Below are 14,961 nucleotides of genomic sequence, written 5' to 3' on the forward strand. Positions count from 1 at the left end.
CACCCATGCTAACCTAGAAATAAAAAACACATATATAAGTAGATAAATACTACTTCTATTTACATAACAGATGTATTGTGCTATCCACGTACTGATTCCTGTGAATTTTATAAAGGAAAAGCAGAAAATCCTATTCTAGGCAGTGGCCATCTTGCCAAGCTAATGCTGACATCATATCCTCCCTGACTCTTGTTACCCGCCCTTCTCTTTCTCATTGTGTATTCATTAGCTGCCCTCCTCCCAGAGTCTTCAGACACTCCCACTAAGGTGTATTCTAGGAACTGCACTGTCATTTGTTTATTTACTCCTCCAATCGCTGAGTCACCTCAGCCTTGCTCGTAAACACAAGTGATCAGAGGGTGTTTCTGATAAGCAGCTAGGCAGGGAAATAAAGGGAAGATGAGGAATATATTATAGATAAAAAGAACCCCCAGCATGCAACTGAATGGCAATGACTATTAAAGGGCCAGTGCTCCTAAAGTGATATACATACTCCTAACATGATATACACAAAATAAAGACACTGGTACATAATACATTATACAGTATACTGTAGGGTAATTTGCATTTTATTAGTGTAATGCTATAAATCCTACATTAATTCACCCTAAGTCATCAGTTCCACATGCTTTTACAATAACCTCCTTAAGAACTAAAAAAATATAAAAATATATTTTTTAAATATCGTAAAACAACTGAACATATAAGATTTGGGCTCCCTTCAAAGCCCTCTCTGCAAAGTATTTCTCACCACATTCTTCTAGATAGCACGTTTTATGTCACCAGGAGAAGGGTTGCTGGAAATGTGAAATAAAAGAGTTGTTTTAATAAGCTCCATGTGCCTATGGATTTCATGGCTTCAACATCTATTAATCTTCCAGTGACAAGCTCTTTTTCACTGAAGATACCATGCCATATTTGTCCAAGAGTCATTCTATGTGACTCATAAGCAAGTGTTTCTGTGATTTTGGACGAGTACCAAGTTTTCTTTTTGTCGGAACTAGTCCTGCTAGACATTAGAATTAACTTGGATATCCTCGTTTGATTTGCTGTGGCGCAGACCTTTTCCTAAAAGAGAAGTCTTTTCAACTTTGAAACCTGAGCCCTGATCACTGTTGCCCAGAGGTTTCTCTCTGCCTTGGCAAAGACAAGGCTTTTTAAATTAAGAAAAAGTAAATAGGCCACCTCTGCTTATTTGTACAAGAGACCAGAGGTCTTTCTTGGCAGGAAGGAGACCTAAACAAATATAATTTATAATGGCTGCAAACGCTCTACACTGCCCATTTTGATTCATTTGTCAGTCACCGTGTTTAACATATACATTATGTACCAGGACCTCATTGATGTGGTTTGAGTGCAAATCCTGCTGTAGTCAGCAGTTTCACTGCCTAATTATAAATATTAGTGTTTCTTCTAGTCTTCTCCATTTGTATTCCTGTTCCATGCAGGAGCAGAAGGAAATAGTTTTAAAACAGATTACCGTCAAATTTTCTAAACTAAAAGTTGTAAAGCCATTAATGTGGGCTTATCTTTCTCAGCTCCATAAAAAGCCAATTAGCGAATGATATTGATCACTAATTTAAATATAATTTCTATTTTTCTACCTACTTTTTTGATTGACTATCATAACTGCAGGGGAAACATTCTTTAAACTGTTTTTCATTTTTGTGTATTGTAGTTCAATTGCAGAAGTCAACTATTGTTCATTTTCTTTTCTTTTTTTTTCTTTGTTGGGGGGGAGGCAAGGCTTCTTGGCGCACGCCATGAGCCGCGTAGCGCCTGAGTTTGGCGAGGTTAGAGCATCAATGCAATAGTCCGCGGCCCAAGCACAGGTAATTCAGGGATCTGTCAATTGCTGGACCCCAAATTACTTCTCCCTCCGTGTTGCTGTGACTCAGAAGGGTAATAGTAATTAACGCCGCCGCGGCAAAAACGAATGTAGGTATAGGGGGATGGTGTACTTAAAAAAATCAGTTGTATGTGTTGGCCCATAAGTTCTGTTTAAAGAAAAAAAAACAGGATACAAAAACAAAGCAAACAGAGGGGTCGTGTGTCAAATATACCCCATGCTTAATTGTGAGAGAGATAAAACGCTGCTAAGCTGTTGCAATGGGCAACATGTACTGGGGCTAGAATTTTCTGATGCTCAGTGGCGTCAGAGAGGCGTTGGCTGTTTGCTCATAAGGCTTCAATTTCCACCAGAATCCATTTTTTAAAAATTTGCACTAAATGGTACTTTAAGTAGCTAAATGTAGCAAAATACACCAGCGAACAGACCATTGCTGCTGGAGATGCAAGACTGAAACCAGGACACGTTCCACATTTTTTGAAAATGCCCCCAAATTAAACAGTATTGGAAGAAATTAAGAAATACAGTATATCACACAACTGACAGAGAGGTCCCCACCCTCCAAACTACCCTGCATTCTTCCTGTTACATCATAATTCTTGGAGCACTAAGAAATATAAAAAAAAATCACTAACAAAACATTTACGGCAGTGAATGCAGCATAAATCCTAATATCCAGACAGTGGAAAGCTAAGAATCCTCTGACCCTCCCTGAATGGCTTCAGTAAGTAGCAGCTACACAAAAAATGGAGGAACGTATCCATGCTATTCATGGGAATGGGAAATCTCACGAGCTTCTCTGGCAGGAATTCACCACAGCAGAGGAACACAAGACTATTTTGGGTAGAGACTAAGCCCCGGTGTCATTTTTGGGGTGATCACTCTACTTCACATCCTTCTTTCTCCCACTCCCTAGCCAGAGGTAAGAGGTGAGGAGAGGCACACCTTGCCGTATCAGGTCGGGTGCATAACCAGGGATGCTGAGTGGTATCCCAGAAGATTCAAATTGTTGAAAGGATTGGTTAGCACAGAGCTTCTCAATAGAGCCTTTATTCTTCAATCGTGTGTCAAACACCACATTGCCAATTGTTTCGGGGCCGCACAGGGTCCCCTTCTTCAGAACAGTGCAGATGGATACTGAATGAAGAGGATACTGAGTGACAGGAGAGGACTGCAAACTTAACAGTAAGGTTACTGTGATCTATACGAGTTATGCATAACCTGATGGCGGTTATTACACAGGGCAGTTGCACTGTACACCCCGTTGTACTTGGATTGTTATGGTCATTGATTTATTGATAGAACTATATTGTGTTTACATGCAATGTGACTAGGGAGGTGTTCTTTCATGGGTGGTACTGTGATCACTATGAGTGTATATGTTGTGTTCACAGTGTATCATATGGTTGTCTGCACTGTTCTGAAGAAAGGGACCCTGTGCAGCCCCGAAACAATTGTCAATGTGGTGTTTAACACATGATTGAAGAATAAAGGCTTGTTTGCACTGTTCTGAAGAAGGGGACCCTGTGTGGCCCCGAAACAATTGTCAATGTGGTGTTTGACACATGATTAAAGAATAAAGGCTCTATTGAGAAGCTGGTGTGCTAACCAATCCTTTCAACCACTCTCTAGCCAGGGAAATATTTCTCACTGTGAAGCAGCAAGATATCTCATCAGCATTCAAAGCCAGTTGTAGAGTCAGACTCCTACCCTCACCCCTGCCCTTGTACCTTCTATCTCCTACATGAACCCTGGCCAATCACTGATAACTCCTGACACAAACACAGGAGAACTTGTCATTTGTCTAGATAAGTTTCCTGATTAAGGTAGCTAAACATCAAATTGAATCTGATAAGAGAGAGATCTGTCAGCTGCCCATACAACGCAGGCCGATTCCCGATCAATTTCAGCATGAAATCGACACGGGAATCGGCCTTGTAACGCCACCATGGTCCGCCTCGCCGCCCCAACGCTGTCCCTTAATAATAAATGTCCCCCCGGTGCCCAGTGCAAGGTACACACCTCTCCTCAGCACAACCTACACCAATATGCCATGGCTTCTATGCAGATTGCACTTTTCGTAAAAACTTACTGTATACATAAGAACACAGCTTATTGTTTACTTACCTAGTCCTATCATGTGCTTTGTATGATATAGAAAGTCCTGTGGCCTGTTACTGTTACTTCTGCCTGATTGGACTGAGCTGTTGTCTCTCCTCTTATGTATGTTATGAAAACTTTAAATAAAGAATCTTTAAAAAAACAAAGCGGATTCCAAAACAGGTTCCCACTACTCCAAAACGTTTTATACAAAATTACATTCTGCCTTGTATTTAAAGGGCTTCTGAATGCAGATCAAACACAAATAATAAAAGTCTGTATACAAAGCTCTAAGGGGAGCGGTATTGTAAAACGGAGGAAACTAGGTCTTAGTTTTGTTGTATCTGCAGCACAACTTTAAGTAAACTGCTAATACTATCTAGGAAACAAAAAACAGGCAAAATGCAGGGACTCCTCTCAGTCTGCCTTAAGTCTTTTTTTACTTTGAACATACCGGTAATCAAGTCCAAACAGGTAGAACAAATCAGTGATTCTGGGCAAGGCTTTTGTCAGCCATGCATAATTATACTTCATACAGCCATTGCTTGCAGTAGAGTTTTGTTGTGGCAGATTAAGATTATGACTTGTTTTATTTCTATGATGTTAGGTGTGCATATTAAGTTATGTGGAGGTCAACCAGTATATTCCAAGCCAGTGTTTTTTTTTTCTAGGAAATATCATTATGCAGGTAGACTGTGCATATAGTATCTAGAGTATTCATATAACCAATATTTAACAATCTCAAAGGTCATAAGAATGAATATCTCATTACAGCAGACCTAAAACATCTGGGAAATGTTATTTTCAGCTGGCCAGGCTGCCGGGTACCGTGGCCATTAGCTGGTGCATAGTGGCAGGCAGGGAAAGGAGAACCTTCCCCCCCCCCCCCCCGCCTGCCCATATGCAGAGTGATGCTAGCGGAAGCGATAGTACAACTCACCTGCCAGTGCTGTCGGGAACTTCTGCAAGTCTTCTCCCCATCACGCAGTTCTGTGTCACCTCTCTGCTGCCCCTAGTGGCGCCTCTCATTACTGCGCCACTCAGTAGTTAGAGAGGAGATATGGAACTGCGTGATGGGGAGAAGACTTGCAGGAGTTCCCGACAGCACTGACAGGTGAGTTGTATTATCGCTTCCGCTCGCATCACTCTGCTTATCTGATGGGGAGACTGCTTAAAATGGGGGGACATCTGGCTATCTATACTAGGGGCATATTACCTAATACTGGGGGGTACAACTGGCAATTTATGCTTGGGGGCTAACCAGTTCTGGGGGGCACATCTGGCTATCTTTACTGGGGAGGATACATAATCCTTGGGGGCACATCTGGCTATATATACTGGTGGGCTATATAAACCTTGGGGGCACATCTGGCTTTACAGGTGGGGAGGTTATCTATTCCTGTGGAACACATCTGGCTATCTTTACTGGGGGGGGGGGGCATTTGGGAGGGCTACCTAACCCTGGGGAAACATCCTGCTATCTATACTGGGGGATGCTACCTAACCCTTTAGGCACATCTGGCTATATATACTGGTGGGCTATATAAACCTTGGGGGCACATCTGGCTTTACAGGTGAGGAGGTTATCTATTCCTCTGGAACACATCTGGCTATCTTTACTGGGGGGGGGGGCATTTGGGAGGGCTTCCTAACCCTGGGGAAACATCCTGCTATCTATACTGGAGGATGCTACCTAACACTGGGGGCACATCAGGCTATCTATACTGGGGGGTGATCACTTACGCCTGTGCAGGTGGTGGAAGTGGGGGGGGGGGTGTCAGGAGGGCCCCCAAGTTCCCTTTCCCCCGGGGCTCCATTGGAGCTAGAACTGGCCCTGCACAAAACAATGTATTGTTGCCATTTTTGCAAGAAAGTATAATTTGGAATCATTGCAGTTTTAGAACATTTCAGATACCTGCAGACTATAATCAAGAGGGAATTTTTAATGGAAACACTGCAAAATGGCAGAATATCTGTTAGAAATTTTGTAAAGATAGAATTTTCCTTGAATATTTTTTAAACATAAAGGATAATGCTACTTTTATTTGTCTTTGGATAATTTGTTTTCCTGTTCTTGTTTTGTTAGTTCCTCCATTTTACTTCCAACATTTGGACCATATTGGCAGAAGAGTGGACTACTATGAAAGACCAGAGCTATCTCTGGGATCTTATGAATATGTGGCTACACTGGATTACTGCAGAGTAAGTACATCTTAAGCAGCCCATACACTCAGCCGATTTTCTGGCCGACCGATCGATCGCGATCGATCGATCGATCGATCGATCGCAAATCGGTTGGTCAATCGACCGATCGACGGCCGATTTCGATCGATTTCGATGGATTTCCATCGAACTAGCAGGGTGGAAAATTTAGGTCGATCTGATGAGATTGCTTATCAGTTTGCATTGGCCTTAATGGAAATCTGATGGCAAAAAAATGCCATCAGATCGAATTTCAACAGATTTCAAACTGAAATCTATTGGAATTCTATCCTGGTAAAAAATGTTCTAAAAACGCATCAGATAGATCATCAGATGCATTTCTTATCTGTCTGCTGCCAATCTGACGAGTGTATGGGCACCTTTAGGCTTAATCTCTTTCCAGCCTTTGTTTTATCTCTGTGAAAAACATTTCTAAAGCTTTGTGTAATTTGAAATAACATTTGGCCCAATAAATCATAACAGTGGGTACCTACATTTTTTATATCAATTTGTTGCTTGGAAACTGTCTCCATAATAACAAAGTATGTCTATCACCATCAGATTTTTGTGGCTGGGATACTCTCAAGTAACGGTAGATAAGTTATAGAAAACGAGTTTATAATGAAAGTCCATCTTGACGCTTTTGTTTTTTAGGGAAATTCTGATATTTTTAATTTATAGTTTGTTTGTGTTGCTTTTTTAGGCAATACAAAAACACTCAGAACTTTATCAAAACAGCAAGATGTCATAGTGATTAGAATATAAACTTCGGGCATAAAGCCACATACAGACACTCAATAAAAGTCTTTTAAATGCACAATTATCAAACAACTAAAAGAAGTAAAGTTGGACAACTTTTATCAAGACAACAAGGCGTTATCACTGATAAGAGGCGACCAATGACTGATAAGACGCAGCTCAAGTCAATGCAACAGTTGGATTGACGTGAGCTGCATCTTATCAGTCGTTGGTTGCCTCTTATCAGTGATAACGCCTTGTTATCTTGATGACAAGAGTTGTTCAACTTTACTTGACAAAAGTTGTCCAGCTTCTTCAAGTTGTTTGAAAATCGTGCATTTGAAAGACTTTTGTTGAGCATGTGTAAGCAATGGAGGAGTATTACATTCCTGTGTTATCTGTTTGAAACAATGACTGGAAAGCAACAGGTTCCCTGAAGATTTCCTGATTCTAATCCAGATGCTATACCTATTATATAAAAGCTAAACTTCCCCTATAAAACTGATATGACATATATCAGGGCTACACTAGCTGTTTTATAATGTTAAAAATCAACCTTTAATTTTCAGTTTATAGCCAGCTATGATTGTCTACAAGTTACAGATTATTGTAAGCATGCCTAAGTGAAACTAAAATCTCATATAATATTAATTCGTTTTCCTACGTGCCTTTTGCCCAGATTAATATGAAAAATGTAATGCATGAAAATCACAATTCCCAACCTGGTCCCAGCAGCCTGTACAGGAAACAGCCGTCTTGCATAATAATATAATATCCAGTTTAAACAGTTAGCACCACAATGCCATTTTGTTGAATGAACAGCTTTCTATTACTTTAGCTTGCACACAGGAAGGCATACATGGCATTTCGCCGCCCGGTCACTTTGGTGCTGGGTGAGTTGAATGATGGCTCACCCGGCTACCACTGAAATTCCGTGCGGGGTTAATTACTATTCCTCTTCCGAGTCGTAGAAACTTGGAGGGAGAAGTAATTTGGGGTTCGGCTATCGTCTGCACCTGAATTACACTGCTGTGTGACCATAGACACAGGGGCATTGCTAGCCCTAAAGATCCGTGCCACGTGCCACGTGCCACGGATCTATTCTGGGGTGCCCCGGATGTCCCCCAGACAGAGTCAGAGCTGTGGAGCCTCTATGGGGGCATTCTGGGAGCTGTTGTGCCTTAATGGCAGGCATGTAGGGAGCTGTGATGCATCAATGGGGTATACGGGGTTCTGTGGTGCCTCTGTGGGGGCATGTTGGGTGCTTTGGTGCCATGCTGGGTGCTGTGCTGCCTTTATGGGAGCATGTAGGGAGCTGTGGCCATTCTTTTGGGACATGCTGGGAGTTGTGGTGCCTCAATGGGAGGTCCGTGGGAGCATGGGAGGGGGTCCACTAGAAGGTCAGGGAATGCTGTGGGGGGAAATGCCCAAAAACCTGGCAGCAGGCCACCAGAAAGAAGCCAGGTAACTCTGCATAGTTATGTTTAAGTGGCACTGCCTATTTATGTGATATGTTGCATTTATTTATTGTATTAATGAAGAGGGGGCTTCATCCAACATTTTCCAACAATAGGGAACAGATTCCAGGAGCAACTCACTTATATAGTAAAACTTCAAACTTTTAATTCACGTCTTCATAAAAAATGTCAGATAGTAAAAGACAAGCAATACATATCAGATCCCACAGATGGTTGAGCAGCATAAAGTGCAGAGTTGTAAAAGGGGTGCGGAGGCTGGTTTGGTCGACGATCGTTTCGCCCCCCGATTAGGGCTTTTCCATGTATATGTGCACTGGTGTGCACTCTCTGTTCTCTCTGTTGATGTTCATCCAACATTTTGCTGGGCAGGCCTACTTAGACCGCTGTTAAAGAGGAGCTGTTAGGTATAGGGTCTCAGAGACAAAAAACATATATTAGTAGATAAATACTGGCTGTACTTACACAACATATGCATTTCACTGTCCACGTTTTGATTTCAGTCCATTTTTATATAGTATATACAGAGATTTATGTTCCTGACAGTTCCTGGCAGGTTCCATCTTTGACTGTCTGTGTCTGAAGCTAGTCATGATGTAATATCCTCCCTTACCCTGCTTCCACTCTTCCCCCGATTTAGTATGCATTAGCCCTCCCAACTCCCAGCCCTCAGACACTCCCACCAAGCTCTGTTGTCTTTACCCCCCCCCCCCAACCCCACCAAATAAGTGTGGATGTCTGCCTGACCCCCGCAGAAACAGGCGCAGTCTATAACGTACCCCCCCTACAAACATGTGCGGATGTCTGCCCTACCACCCGCAGAAACAGGCGCAGATGTCAATAATACACCCCCCCCTCCAAACATGTGCGGATGTCTGCCCGACCCCAAAAAGCTAGCACAGAGAGAGAGAGAGCGGGCGCAGAGTACATGTCCACTCTTCCAGCGCCGCCACCTCAGTTTGCCCTGTCGCCATGCATCTCTCCCTCTCTTGCTCTCACACATGTGACTCGTTGGTAACTTTCCGAAGCAAACTTTCATGGTTGTTTCAGGTGATATCGTACTGTGTGTGTACAGGTGTTTCATCCTCACCTTCTGCCACTTCAGCAATGAAAGAAGGCATTTTTCTGTAGCCACTTTCAGACATCTTTTAGGTCATTTACAGGTCAGAGTCCTAGCTATGGTAAGAGTAGCTCCTAAGGTTTATAAGAGACTTTGGAAGGTTAACTACAGCCCATTTGTTCCGGATGCTTGATGCTGCGGTCTCGCTTTTCAGAGCCAGGTGTGGAAAGACAAACTGCTGACAGTGGTGCCCCTCACACTGCTTGTTATCACAGCAGCACTCATTTTACTAATCAAGCTGGATTTTTAAAGCATGTTATGAATGCTTCATAAACTCAGTTGTCCTTTAAGAAGACTAGATTTAAATGATACAAAGTCCTCAAATTATAGTGAACTGGCAGAACTTTGCATAGTAGAATGAAACAAAAGCTAAATGTAAGCCAGAAAATTGACCAGTTTACTGGTTAATTTTCAGTTGAGTTGCGGTCAGATGACTGAAAAATATTCCACTTCTTTCCCTTCAAAACCTGTAGGATTAGTTTTGTAGTATGTTTTGGGTCATTGTGCATTTCTATTTCATGTACTACCCCTTTACTTTTATTGCATTTGTCTGACTCTGAGTAGGCAGAATGCTATACCATTCCTTAACACTGGTCCCATCAGGTGATGTGGTATGCATCAGATCATACGCTGTTCCTTTTCCATACTCTTCCTTTCATTTATCTTACGGCCCGTACCCATGACGCTATTTTTTCTGCAACCGGTGACCTTTTCTGCAAAGAACGATTTGTTTTTGCGATATTATGTAACATTGTTAAACTAAAGTCAGATAAACAATGTTTAGTGATATGGAGCGATCGTGACAGATCCCATTGCCGAGTATCGTTTCGATCCCCATAGACTCCCACTCTAAATACCGCGATCATTTGAAATCTCATTCGCGCCTGTCGATTGTTCGCATGGTACACGATTGTGGAAGATGAATTGAGAATCTGCTCATTCTTTTTCCTTTACCAAGGAAGGAATTCTGCAATCATAAAACAGAGTTATCTTCCTTGCTTGTGCAGGCTATGGTGCTGCTGAATTTAGAGTGTGTTGTTCTTTTCTAAAGGGATATCAGCAGTAAATATCAAACAAAGTTTAACCACTTCCCCACCGAGGGGATTTACCCCTGAAACACCAGAGCAATTTTCACCTTTCAGTGCTCCTTCCATTCATTTGTCTATAACTTTATTATTACTTATCGCAATGAAATGAACTATATCTTGTTTTTTTCGCGACCAATTAGGCTTTCTTTAGGTGGGACATTATGCCAAGAATTTTATTCTAAATGTGTTTTAATGGGAAAATAGGAAAAAATTTGGGGAATTAAATAATTATTTTTCAGTTTTCGGCCATTATAGTTTTTAAATAATGCATGCTACTTTAATTAAAACCCATGAAATGTATTTGCCCATTTGTCCCGGTTATAAAACCGTTTAAATTATGTCCCTATCACAATGTTTGGCGCCAATATTTTATTTGGAAATAAAGGTGCATTTTTTTTCAGTTTTGCATCCATCCCTAATTACAAGCCCATAGTTTATAAAGTAACAGTGTTATACCCTCTTGACATAAATATTTAAAAAGTTCAGTCCCTAAGGTAACTATTTATGTTTTTTTTTTATTGTATTTTTTTTTTTTTAATTACAAAAAAAAATTGGGGCGTGTGGGAGGTAATGGGTTATATTTATTGTGTAAAACTAATGTATTTGTATATGTAAAATGCTTTAGGGTGTAGTCTTTGTTCATGCGAAGGACGGAAGGACGCTTACAGGAAGCACTATGAGGCTGGGAAAATCACAATGATCGCGCTGTTTCTCATAGAAGCAGCAGATCATTGCGGGAGCTTAGATCAACGATCGGGAATGGATTTTCCCGTTCATTATCTCCAGGCGGTCGGGCAGCGGCGTGCACGAGCGGCAGGGAGGGAGCGCGCGCACGAATGGCGGGAGCGCGGACAGCGGCGGTAGCGTGGGAGGTACGGATTTCTCCGTCTCTTGGTTTTATAAGGATGAAAAAAGGGACGGAAAAATACGTACCACGGGGGTTAAAGTGGTTAAAATCAGTGGCAGGCACAATGGTTCACCCATCGCATCTTAATGGCAATCTGCAGCAGTGCCCTGGATTATTATATCTTTATTTTCCTGCAGTTTCTTGTAGTTTCAAATAGTTGTTCAAGAAGTTAACACCCCCCCCCCCCCCCTATGTTCAGCATGTGTGACTTCTCTTATCTGTTTGAATCACAGTGTTCCCCCTCTTTACCTCTACCTGATCTTGTTTGATCTCAGCTACTGTGCAATAAAGGCTAGTTATAGCAGTCCTTATCTGCCAGCAATTTCTGCAGGCCCTGCTGACCTGTGGAAGTAGAAGAATACAGCCTGTAACTCTTAAATGTAAAAAGATGGGGTAAAATAAAAGTTCGTTTTTATTAATGGGCCACACTGTTAGTGTGCATTTGTAATGTGTCAACTCATTGAGCTGCTATGGGAGTTAAAAATGCTGCTTGGTTCCCAGACTTATGAAAGTCTACTTTACTTACATTGATAGCTGTTTGAGCCTTATATTAATAGTTTACAGCAACTGCTTTCAAATGCAAATTCCATACTAGAAACCTAAAATAGACCATTTACTGTACCTTACTTATTGTCTGTGTTATAATCAGAGAACTGTCAGTGGATGTACCTCAGAGAGGGAAAGAGCACAGGGGATGCAAGTCTATAAGTGTAGTAAGTACAACAAACCAGGAGTATTCAGATGTATTCTACTCACCAGATGCGGTTGTTGTTGGCAACAGTTATTTATACGTATATTAATGCTCCTATTTTTTGTGCTGAACACAACCTTACTTATAATAAATTAGAATAGGTGTATTTGATAAATGACTGTTGTATTAATAAAACCAATTTTCCACATAGTACAAAATCAACCTATTTCCCAAGCTATTGCACCAATCCCTTCTAGTGAAGTTATCCCCGGCAGACATTTCCCATGTGAATCTAATGGATTGCTGGAACTGTCCCTAAGCTGTTAAGTCCAAGATACGACTTTAAATTAGCTTGCTCTATCACGCTGTTGACATCCTGTAATGTCCATACTGCAGTATGTCAGGTTCCTGTATTTTTTAGCATCCTTTACTCACGCTGCCCGGGACTTGTCCATTAGTGCAAAACTGCCGGTTTCCACAGTTATTTATACGTATGGGGAATTGCCCGGTCACTCACTCAAGTATTTGTTATGGTGGTGCTGGTGGTTGCTCTCCTGTTGTGTTGGAACACTGCAATACTAATAAGACTAGACACTTCATATAATATTGTCAGGTGTAGAAGGCTAAGATAAATAATACACTAAAAAAGATTGTAAGTATCTCGTGGAATGAGCAGCCAATGCATCTAATTTTCAAGTGTTTCTGGGACAGTTAACGCATTTCGCAGAGCTTATGTCAGCATTATCAGGTACAGTGTCAGGTGGCTGACCTTGAATAGCATGAGCTGTTCATGTTATATAGTTCCTCTGTTAGCAATATCATAGTAACAGCAAATTTTTACACCTTTTTTTTTTTTTTGTTTTGTTTTACAGAAAAATAAACCACCCAATCCCCCTGCCTTCATTTTCATGATAGATGTTTCCTATAACAACATCAAAAATGGTGTTGTCAGACTAATATGTGAGGAGCTCAAGACTCTGCTAGACAACCTTCCAAGGTAAATTAATTATTGTATTTCTTGCATCTTGATCAAACTCCTATATCTTTGTTTATCTGCATTTCAGCCCCCTCTAATATTTACATATTTCTGCATGAGAATGGGTAGTTTGCTTAAGAAGTTTTCATTTTTAATTTGTTACGCACTTTTAGGGGCTCCCACTAACTGACAAAAGATAGCTTGACAAAAGAAAAAAAAAACTGTGGGTAATTAATCTCACATATTGCATGTCTTCTTTTAGATTTATTTACATAAAGCAGACCTCTGTTCAATAGAGTAAACAGAGGGTTTAATGCTACTATTGTTACTAGTGTAGGTATGAAAAGGTGTAATTATTGTGTCAAGTACCTTTAATAAACAAATGTGAAATCTGATTGATTGTGTGACTATTGCGTGTTGATTATTTCTTCAAACTGGGCATACATGCTTGACTCACCCTTATTAACTAATGTTTTTTATGCTGGGAATACACTGCTTGATTCTGAGCCATTTAGTTGGCTCGATAGATAATTCCCGACATGTTCGATCTCCCGCCAGATTGTTTCGCCGCTGGATTCCTCATTGAGCACAATGGAAAAAGATAAGAAAAACTAGCGGAAGATAAGAGAATTGCCTGCGGAATCAAGCGGGGAATCGATCGAGCGGGAGAATCGAGCGGCAAAATCGAGCTGTATATGCCCAACATTAGAGTTGGAGAACATTACATCGTTACATAGTTATTTTTGTTGAAAAAAAGACATACGTCCATCGAGTTCAACCAGTACAAAGTACAACTCCAGCCCGTCCCCCACATACCCCTGTTGATCCAGAGGAAGGCGAAAAAAACCCCACAAGGCATGGTCAAATTAACCCCAAAAGGGAAAAATTCCTTCCTGACTCCAGATGGCAATCAGATAAAATCCCTGGATCAACATCATTAGGCATAACCTAGTAATTGTAGCCATGGATGTCTTTCAACGCAAGGAAAGCATCTAAGCCCCCTTTAAATGCAGGTATAGAGTTTGCCATAACGACTTCCTGTTGCAATCCATTCCACATCTTAATCACTCTTACTGTAAAGAACCCTTTCCTAAATAAATGGCTAAAACGTTTTTCCTCCATGCGCAGATCATGTCCTCTAGTCCTTTGAGAAGGCCTAGGGACAAAAAGCTCATCTGCCAAGCTATTATATTGCCCTCTGATGTATTTATACATGTTAATTAGATCCCCTCTAAGGCATCTTTTCTCTAGACTAAATAAACTCAGTTTATCTAACCTTTCTTGGTAAGCGAGACCTTCCATCCCACGTATCAATTTTGTAGCTCGTCTCTGCACCTGCTCTAAAACTGCAATATCTTTTTTGTAATGTAGTGCCCAGAACTGAATTCCATATTCCAGATGTGGCCTTACTAGAGAGTTAAACAGGGGCAATATTATGCTAGCATCTCAAGTTTTTGTTTCCCTTTTAATGCATCCCAAAATTTTGTTCGCTTTAGCTGCAGCGGCTTGGCATTGAGTACGATTATTTAATTTGTTATCGATGAGTACTCCTAAGTCCTTCTCCAAGTTTGATGTCCCCAACTGTATCCCATTTTTTTTGTATGGTGCTAGACCATTGGTACGACCAAAATGCATGACTTTACATTTGTCAACATTGAACTTCATCTGCCATGTATGTGCCCATATAGCCATCCTATCCAGATCCTGTTGCAATATGACACTATCTTCCTGAGAGTTGATGATTCTGCACAATTTTGTATCATCTGCAAAAATAGCAACATTGCTCACTACTGCATCTACTAGGTCATTAATAAA

At 41.1% G+C, this 14,961-nt stretch overlaps 1 protein-coding gene across 4 annotated transcripts in view; it reads left to right on the forward strand.

The window, feature by feature from the left end:
• SEC24D (SEC24 homolog D, COPII coat complex component) overlaps positions 1-14,961 on the forward strand; it is a 181,688-nt gene that overhangs the window by 119,600 nt on the left and 47,127 nt on the right. For all 4 annotated transcript variants that reach the window (XM_068280585.1, XM_068280593.1, XM_068280612.1 and 1 more), the window contains exons 10-11: positions 6,036-6,151; positions 13,043-13,167. In XM_068280585.1, the coding sequence (XP_068136686.1) occupies positions 6,036-6,151; positions 13,043-13,167 (241 nt within the window). The remainder of the gene's footprint in view (positions 1-6,035; positions 6,152-13,042; positions 13,168-14,961) is intronic.

The sequence above is a fragment of the Hyperolius riggenbachi genome, chromosome 1 (assembly GCF_040937935.1).
Source record: "Hyperolius riggenbachi isolate aHypRig1 chromosome 1, aHypRig1.pri, whole genome shotgun sequence".
NCBI lineage: Eukaryota > Metazoa > Chordata > Amphibia > Anura > Hyperoliidae > Hyperolius > Hyperolius riggenbachi.